General features: G+C 40.9%; 1 protein-coding gene across 1 annotated transcript; it reads right to left on the reverse strand.

Annotated features, from left to right (window-relative positions):
- Window positions 1–3,952: 3,952 nt before the first annotated feature.
- LOC115821415 (transmembrane protein 26) lies at window positions 3,953–7,158 on the reverse strand. Its single transcript, XM_030785244.1, has 3 exons — window positions 6,965–7,158; window positions 5,530–5,674; window positions 3,953–4,600 (listed from the first exon to the last, which is right to left on the reverse strand). The coding sequence occupies exons 1-3, from the start codon at window positions 7,156–7,158 to the stop codon at window positions 3,953–3,955; spliced, it is 987 nt and encodes a 328-aa protein (XP_030641104.1).
- Between the last annotated feature and the right edge of the window lie 2,564 nt (window positions 7,159–9,722).

Raw genomic sequence — 9,722 nt, forward strand, 5'->3', positions numbered from 1 at the left:
GCACTTACATATCATTGGAGAACTGAATGCTGGAGATTTGGCTTTAGATGTCACATGACTTCCTTCAGTTCAACAAATCTTAATTACAGATAGAGTTTTAAGTACTCAAACCTCAAAAAGGAAATTTACTTCAAAAAATTCCTTGGGTTTTTTAGACTTGCATTCCCAAATCCATATTAGTAAGTTCTTAGGAACAGCATTCTTTAGTCTAAGCAATGCTGCCAAATGTAAGTTCACCTTTTAGAAAAGTTGATACAGAGAGATTAAATGCATGCTTGTGAAACAAGCTGGCTGGATTACCACAACCCGCTACTGGCAGATTTGCCTTAGCGATGAGCGAACAGACAGCATTTGGCTCAGTGTGCTGCACCCAGAATAGTAATGTGAAATGAAAAGAAAAATCCTATGGTTCCAGTTCTCAACTGCATAGAACATCTATGAATTCTGGAACCAGTCAAGCAATTTCAAAGTTCTTCATTGTTTTTAAAGCTGAGTCTGATTTGGCACTTAAATATTTCATGAAACATTTTACCAAAGACCTGTCCAAGTATATCCTTAGATCATCAAAAGGCAAGATGCAGCTGTATAAATAAAATGATCCTTTCAGTAAGAAAACACTCACTATTTTCCTCTTTTTTTGCTAGAAAATAACAAGTTATTGCATGTTAATTGCATGATCATTAAACCATTATAGACATAAAACTGCTTTTTAACTTAAAATGTGTGTGTGTGTGTGTGTGTGTGTGTGTGTGTGTTTGTGTGTGTGTGTGTGTTTGTGTGTGTGTGCGTGCGTGTGTGTGCGTGCGTGTGTGTGTGTGTTTTAAACAGTTTGCCATTCTCAGCTTTTCTCAGCTCGTGTAATGGTTGCATAAATCTTTATATATATATAAAAACTGGGGGTTCTAAGGGATTGAAGTCCCAATTAAAATCACCACTGATAGCTGAATGAATGCAAACACCACTTGGGGAAAAAGAGACACACACAAATCATTAACCCCTCAAAAGTGCACAGGCAGCTCTCTGAGCAGATGCATGGAACTCATATACTCACTGCCTGCTGCCATAACTAATTTGTCTCAGAGTTAATTCAGAGACGGAGTTAATCATTACAGTGGTTTTGTGTTGACAGACAAGCACCTGTTCAGCAGAGAGAACAAATTCATTCCACTGCTACTCAGACTGTGTGAAGCAAACACCTCCATCAAAGAAGTGTTATCAAGTGGTTTACATTTCTCTCTCTCTGTCTCTCTCTCTCTCTCTCTCTCTCTCTCTCTCTGCCTTTGTTTCTTCACGTATATCTGTGTCTCCCTCACTTTCTCATCTTTATGTGCATGCCTCTTTCTCTCTCTCTCCCTCTCTGCCTCTCTCCCTCCACCCCCCACTGTCACCCTCCACCCCCTTGTGGGTCTATCTAGGCCAGGCAGCGTTTTTAACGAGTAGCGATCAGCTGACCGAGCTCCATCCTCCCACGTGCGCTCTTCGCAATCTCGTTAAAGCGTGCAGTTAATCTGCGGAGGAAACGGCCTCTCAGCCAGAGTGTGTTTTTCCTCCATGCTTTTATTTGTCATCTCCCACTTTTCACATGCACGCAGGTGCCCCCCCCCCCCCCCCCCCCCTTAGTAAATGCAACGCTTTATTTCATGCCAGTGTTTGCCATCTCCTTGTAATGTGTAAACAAAATTCCACAAATCTGCCTATAAATCGGCTTACTGAATAAAGGATACTGACTGAAAGATGACATTCTGAGAGGTTTTGAGTCCCGGAGTGAATTGAAACCTCCCCTGTGCGCGGCTAATAGGAGAGTCTCACGGAGGGGCAAATTAAATTGGAGCCATTAAAATTGTTCTCTCGTGAGATCTCATATGTCTTCGTCAATCGTTAAACTGAATTAAATTTTCCCCTTGCCACGTTTTTCTTTCTTTCTTTCTTTCTTTCTTTCTCTCTTTCTTTCTTTCCCAAACTTCACACATGTGATCTAAAGAGAAATCCCTCCCGCCCTAGCGTCTCAGATAAACTCAGTGTTAAATCAAGTGTTAAATCATTAAATAATCATATTACAACAGAGGTTTTGCGTTTAAAAAAAACAAATCATGTCCATTAATTTTTTTAGAACCGGATACATAACAAAAAAAATCAGCCAAGTTAGCTCATTCGCCTGGTCTGAAGTTTTCCGAGAAATCCCTAGCAACCGACAGCTACAGAAGACGGAAGATTTCACTGGATTAGATGTTCAGATTTGAACCACAGAGACTCTCCAACGGGTAAGTGGTGATTTAATGCATATTACATTTTATAATTGTACACGTTTGCCTCTTCACTCTTCTCATGGGTTTGTAATGTTTTATTCAAGACAGAGCTTAAATATATGTCAAGTGTTGCTTCATTTTTTTCACTTTCCTGCTTAAAATGTCAGAGAGTATCCACTGCCCCGTTTATCTGCCTATAAACCAAATGACTCATAGTGCGCTTGAGTACAACAGCGACGTTAAGGACTTCGAAAATGAGAATACTTGATCTGTATCTCACAAACTGACTGGGACGCCAGCAGAGACGCTGAGAGAGAGAGAGAGAGAGAGAGAGAGAGAGAGAGAGAGAGAGAGAGAGAGAGAGAGAGAGAGAGAGAGAGAGAGAGACTACACTGTTTCCTGAGATTTTCGTGAGATTTTGATGGCTGCTGTGTTTTTGTTTTAATGCGGAACCGACGAAAGAAACTGCTGTCAAACTGTGTCTGTTCCCTCGCAGGGTTTCTTTGCTGTCTCTGACACTGCTGGAATTAAAAAATGTTGTTTTGACAATAGAACACGGCAACGGCTGACGGTGGGTGTGCAAATTTATTTATTTATTTATTTACTTACTGTTTGATTTATTTTAACATTTTTTTCTTTTCAGTGTGTGTTTTTATACACTTTTTTGCAATACATAATATGCAGAATGTGAACATTCAGTCTATACTCAAGTACTGAATTCATTCCGACTCTATTTTGACTGCTCATTAGGAGCTGAACGATTTCCTAGCAACACTCATTAAAAAAAAAACTGATGCTTTATCTTTGATGAAGCCAGCAGTACTTGTTATGGTGATGTAAGAAGTGATTTACATTCACGGTTACCGGTGAATCTTACAGTTAAAGTGCGGTGGCAGGCGTATTAGGTAGCTCATCAGGCCTGAAATAAAATGTTTTGTCCCATCGATAGGGCATTGGAACCCGAAAAAACATTTGTCACAGCTGTTAAAATGAGTTCATTTGATGAGACTGTGGCCAACTGTAGGTTACATACATTATGAATCCGTTTTTTTTATGTTTACTTAACATGTGAACACTGCCATCTTATGGCAGCAAAACCTACAGCAACCAAACCTGATTTACCTTCGTTTTAAGTTACTCTAACGACTTAATGGATCTTTCAGCTAAAACAATCCTCAAGACGAGGGTTTTTAAATAGTTTATGAAGAATGTTCTGTTGTACTTAATTTTGACTCAAAGGACAAATACTTTAAGGCAGTATTTATACAGTTGTATCAGTCAAGAACACAGGCTAAAGATGAAAGTAGATTAACAGATTCATAATGTTACAAAGAGTTTTACTAAGAGTTTTACAGACTCCCATTATATTTAAGTGTGGTGGATTGACATTCTTTTCTACCCTCTGGGTGTCAGTGGAGGATCAGGGTCTTTTATAATGAAGTTGTACCTGATCTTTTATGTGCTCTTCTCATTCACTGTACTGTCCAAAGTTTTTTTAGATTCAGCTATATCTTGGAACAACAGTGCATATGAAGACAAAAAAGAATGTTAGACTGGCTAATAATTAATTAATTTAGCCTTTCCTGGCATGTCATTATGTTAAGCAAAAACAATTACAGCTTTAAAAAAAATAGCCTTTTTAACTCCAGAGCACATTTTAATAGCCTCCAAGGGTTTTATAAATGTCACATAACTTGGCAGTGTATCTAAATCTCACAACTTTGATTTGGAGCCTCTCCATCCTGCTTCTCTGATTGGCTATGAAGCATATCACATGATTCAGGCTCACCATGCTGTCCAGGCTCAAAGTGCACCACACAGATTCGATAGATTTCAAGCAGAACAACCAGGATGTTCTTGCAGGTGAAGAATATCATGAGTTGGTTCAAGACCTTCTCACGGATCATCAGGTAGAGCCTGTACACCAGGAAAGGCCCATCCTGGAGACCCACTGTCAGGAGTAGGCTCCAAACCTCACTGGAGCAACAGGAGCTGCAGGAGCTGCACAGACTTTTGGAGATTGCCACACTCTCCTGTTGGTCCTCCTGGAGCCTAGGCTGGGTCTTTGCGCGGCTGGTTTGGGTAAGAACTAAGGGGAACTGCATAAGAGCCCAGGTGAAGAGGCTCAAGCCAACGATGATCACTGCCTGGTTGGTTTTGACCTCGGGTTCTTTGAAGGTATCGAAAATATCGAGGATGTCGGCACCGAGGCCCACGTAAACCATGAGAAGCTGGGAGAGCTGGTCACGAGACATGTCCCCTTTGGGCATGAGCCAACGCCCCAAGACCAACACAATTAGCATGGTCTGCTCTAGGCCAGCTACCCAGTTCTCTGGCTCCAGCTCCACCAGGCCCTGTCTCAGACACAAAAATCATCCCCCCGTCACCATGACAACAGACTGCGACACTGCACTTTAACACGTACTTGGCTATTCTTGTCAGGTGGGACAAGCACTGGGTATGTAGAGTAGCTCAGAAGTCTGCCACATTTACCTTAAATCTGTTCCCTGCAGGCAAAAATGTCCTAGTTCATAAAACTCTATCAAATATCAGACCAATAAAGTGCTATAATAGGGCCACCTCCATTTACAAAAGAAACTATCCTCTTTAAACAAGGGGCCCCCAAAGCAATTCTAAAAGGAACACTTATTCTCATTTTACTTTGTCTTGCTAACCATAGCCAGTTGTCCCAAAAATGTTCCCTAAGGACATCATCAAATCTGGTATGGGTTACACCATATGACGGACATGAAAATGACAAATGAGGGTCCATGAAAATGACAGATGATTACCCTCTCACACTGTATAATTTTTCATTTTTCATTGTCTCATCATCTGACACATCCATATTTCCAATAACTAAGTTGGAGTCTATGATTTATGATACTCCTTTATCTTCACTCTAGCTTTGGCTTTGTAAACTTGCTATTTAGGACAGAATTTAGGAGATATTCTTTAGGAGAGAAAATACATACTGGCCATAATTTTGGTTTTATCCCCACTTAATTTCAATCACTTAATCATCTTAAATCCTCAATAAAATGTTTCCAAGAATCAAATCTTTTGTTTGTGAAAATATATTCAAAGTTTTGGGCTCTTTCACTGTGGACAACCAAAGCGAATCTAAGAGGAGGATTCAACAGCAACTCATGACTGCCATGATCTTCTAGAATCATCTTTTAGTTATGGCGCTTTGTTTGTTTGTTTGCTTTGTTTTGTTTTTGTATAGTCCAGAGAATCAGTCTCAGTTACTGTGAAAGTGCTGTCGTTCACTGATACCCACCGCTGCTATGGGGATCTGGGAGAGGAGATGGAGATCAGTGCCTAAGGAAGAGTTGACTGGCAGCTTAGACTGGAGAAGGCTGAGCTCCAGGAACCAGATGGAAGGGATGACGGTGCTGAGGTAGAGGAAGATCATTGGTGAGAACCTGGGGCAGGGCAGATAAGATATTAGCAGTTATCCATCCCTCCAACCGTCCATACGTCCCTCCCCCCAGTGACTCCTGTGATCACTTCCAGAGGTGCCCCTAGTTCAGACTGCAAATTACTCTCATCATCTATGCAAATCCCTCCTGACAGCGCAAAGTCTTTTCCCAGTGAATAAAGAACTTCAAAGTGTATTAGTGAGCATGAGTGTGTGTGTATGTGTGTGTTTGTGTATGTGTGTGTGAGTGTGTGTGTGTGCGTGTGTGTGTGAGTGTGTGTGTGTGTGTGTGTGTCTGTGTGTGTGTGTGTGTGTGAGAGAGAGAGAGAGACAGAGAGTCAATGGGAGAGAGAGCATGCGTATGAGAAAAAGAAGAAAAAGAATGAGCCATGAGAGAGACATTAAGGATATAAATGGGAGGGGCTGTGCTAAAAGCAGAACGAACATGGAAAGTGCGAGAGTGAAGTATAAAGACTGTGGAAGATGGGGAAGGGGAGGGGGGAGTTCGCAGCAGGTTCCCTTCTCGTACCCTCTCAACGGGAAGCAAGTTTTGATTGAGAAATATTTAACATGGAAATCTCTACTGACATCATCTGCCTATGAGCACTTCCAAAGCATTACTGAATGAGATCACGCTTCACTTATATGCAAATTTACAGATTATGTACATTCTGTTTACGGCATTATTAATATTGTCGTCCCTACGGGACACCCATAACAGTGTCGATTTGTATCTTGCTCCTGCAGTCATTTAGAACTCTGGTTTCTGACTGAGAATTTGCTCGATTTGTAATAATGAAGAGCCAGTGTCTCCCGCATTGCCGCTGTGTTAAGTTATTTTTCCACTGCCACATAAAACCACTTTGATCTGGGTTCAGGATTAAGAAAATTTCAGTGCTGGTTCTGTGGAAGGTCTAGTGTCAAGGGAGACAAAGCAAACCAAGAACTGGGCCTGGCCCAATTGTGACCACTTCAAACATGTTTGTGGAAAAGCCACAGTGTTCACTTTAGATTCACTTTTTTAAGATGCTCAGTAAATTTGAGTACTATAAATCTGAAGCAGACTTATTGTAGATTTTAACAATATTCATTACAGTACAAAGCCAAGCATGAATTCTGGTAGTGAATTTCCATACATTTACTTGTAAATGTGATTAAAGAGCTTTGTTACCATTTGAATACTTGGTAAACTTTTGATTCCGGGTTCTTTAAAACTCTGTCCTCACATGCAAGGCCAACACTTTAGATCACAAGTACTTATGTCAATGTTTAATTATCATTAGTGTATAATTACCATCTCCATTCCACATTGCGAGTGCACTTCACTGTGACAGCCATCTCAACTCCCAGCAGGGCCACACCCATCAGCAGTAGCCAATAAGTGGGCTCATCCTTAACAGTTACCACACGCCACACGGTTAGAACACCGTGCACGGCAAACAGGAAGCGGCTCAGCAGAGCCAACAGGATGTTCAGAACACGGCACATCGTCCAATCAGCTCCTGAGGCTGAGTCTGGCAGAGAAAGCTGAAAGAGCAGTAAACATCTATTCAGGATTTCACTGTTTTTCACTTTCAGTTGACAACTGATGGGTTGTTTATCCCTTCTTTTTTTTTTAAATTGAAAATCCAGTCCAAATGACAGTGTTGCTTGGATACATATATTGGCTGCCTGTCCAACTGACAGTGTTGCCTGGATATATGTATATGTATGGAAAAACCAGATAGACAGATTGATACATACATACATACATACATACATACATACATACATACATACATATACAGATTGATGGAAGATCTCTTACAAGTCTCCCCCTCACATATCTGTCTGCTTAATCTTGGTGAGGGAGACTGGCACACGTGTCTCCTAACTCATGTGAAGTATATACTGCCGTGTGTTGTCTCATTGTGGACCCTATGGGGCATTATGTCATTCGAGGACACCTCCCCAGTTGTTCCACCATCTCATGACAGCACTCACAAAGTTATACAATTGTTTAAACAAAATCTTCTTTAAACAATGTATGTTAGAGTCCATACAATTAGTCTTTTCCAACACCATTAATTTGAATTCTTTTAAGAATTAATGTAATAAACCACATTTCTGCTATTACTGCCCACCTTACTGTTCCGCAGACAAGTTTTGGTTACTATTAGACCAATTTGTTATGTACCAGAACAAGTATAAATCAAAGTCATTTGAAGTGTCAATGACTGAAAAACTGAAACTGACCAAAAATAAACAACAAATCTAATTGAATCTTTGTTCAACTGACAGATCAATCAACAATCCATCATAACTGTTTCAGGATAACTTAGTTCAGTTAGACAGTGACATTCGGACCCAGGCTATGTTTACCTCATTCAGTTCGAGTATGTGTTAAAGAAGCTTATCAAATCAAACTCACATGCTGAATTCACATCAAGCCTCCAAGGTCTGTATTCTGTTTCTTTGTGTGGCTTTCCCTCTGGAATATAATAGCTTTCTTTGGCACTCAGATTCCTTATAGGATTATACCCTGTGAGATTCTCACTGTGAACCATATGATGTGTCTGTGTACTCTTTATTGTCCCTGCCTTTTAAACGGTTACCGTATCCCACAACCTCCCACCCCTGGAAGAGTTCTGGAACATGTTTCAGTGTGTGAACAGCTGTGGAGTCAGAGAAAAAGGAGATAAAACCAACTAGGCTTTAGGTCCTCAGGAAGGAAGGCCATATGTATGTGGTGTGGTCTTTGGGTGTATGTTTGTGTGTGTGTGTGTGTGTGTGTGTGTGTGTGTGTATGTGTGAGCGTGTGCATGAGTGTGTGTATGTGTGTGTGTGTGTGTGTGTGTGTGTGTGTATGTGTGAGCGTGTGCATGAGTGTGTGTATGTGTGTGTGTGTTTGTGCATGTGTGTATGCAAGTGTGTGAGAGAAAGAGAGAGAAAGAGAGAGAGAGAAAGGGAGACAGAGAGAGAGTCTGAGCATATGCGTTTGTGTATGTGTGTACGCAAGTGTGTCAAAGAGACAGAGGGAGAGGGAGAGAGTGTGTGTGCTTGTGTGCATGTGGCTGGCTGTGAGAGTGTGCATGTCTGTTTGTGTGTGTCTGTATGTCTGTGAGTTAGTGTGTGTGTGTGTGTGGCTGGATGTGAGTTCATGTATGTGTGTATCTGTGTGTGTGTGTGTGTGTGTGTGTGTGTGTGTGTGTGTGTGTGTGTGTGTGTGCGTGCATGTGTGAGTCTGTGTGAATGTGCGTATGTATCCATGTGTGTATCACTACCATGTATTATGACTGAATGGTCATAGATAAGAGTTGCCACTGACGTGCATAGATTGGCTGAATAATCATCCCCTGTGAAGTCATCTCTCAATGTCCAGAGAACAAAGTTATCTGTCATCTTGGAGCCAGTCGGTAAGGAGGCCAGAGAGGAGGGCAATTTCAAAGCCTGGCTGCTCCCCCACCCTGTTTCCACGCTAGCAAAGATCCCTGCCCAACTCTGTCGGCAACGATAAGGCTACCTCAACACACGATCCCCCAGCTACAGCCTCCAAACAACGTGGAAAAAAAAAAATACTGGGTCAATAATTCCTTACTACTGATCTGGGATCAGCCAAGGTGTTTTTGTCATAATGATATGTTTGAGGACATAGATAAAGACGGTAAGTCATAAATCAGTAAACCAGGTCTGAGAATATCTGGGGGAAAAAATGAAGGCTTTATGAGGGAAATCACGACAAGTGGGAATAAAAACAGTACTTTCCCCACTGTGATGTCATGTGTAAGCACAGCCATGTACATATTTACAAACATACATATTTACAAATATGTACATAGTTACTTGGATATTTACCAATGCTAGAATTAAAACATAATGCTAGTCTTAAAACATATTATATGAGATATTTAACCATGTAGTGCTACACACATTAACATGTTTAGTCTCATGCCCAAACTATAAATATGTAAGTATTTACCGATATAAGTGGAAAACAAATAAGTAATTATGCCACAAGCCGTTAAACTGGAAGCTTGTGAACTCATGATTTTTTGCATGACTTTTTTCATCTA

This window comes from Chanos chanos, chromosome 9, assembly GCF_902362185.1.
Source record: "Chanos chanos chromosome 9, fChaCha1.1, whole genome shotgun sequence".
Taxonomy (NCBI): Eukaryota; Metazoa; Chordata; class Actinopteri; order Gonorynchiformes; family Chanidae; genus Chanos; species Chanos chanos.

Excerpts from the sequence above, each read along its gene's own strand:
- LOC115821415 (XM_030785244.1), bottom strand. The coding sequence starts at position 7,158 with ATGTGCCGTGTTCTGAACATCCTGTTGGCTCTGCTGAGCCGCTTCCTG. Across the intron at positions 5,675-6,964 it reads CGCAATGTGGAATGGAGATG|GTTCTCACCAATGATCTTCC; the intron begins GTAATTATACAC and ends GCCCTGCCCCAG. Across the intron at positions 4,601-5,529 it reads CCCAGATCCCCATAGCAGCG|GGCCTGGTGGAGCTGGAGCC; the intron begins GTGGGTATCAGT and ends TGTCTGAGACAG.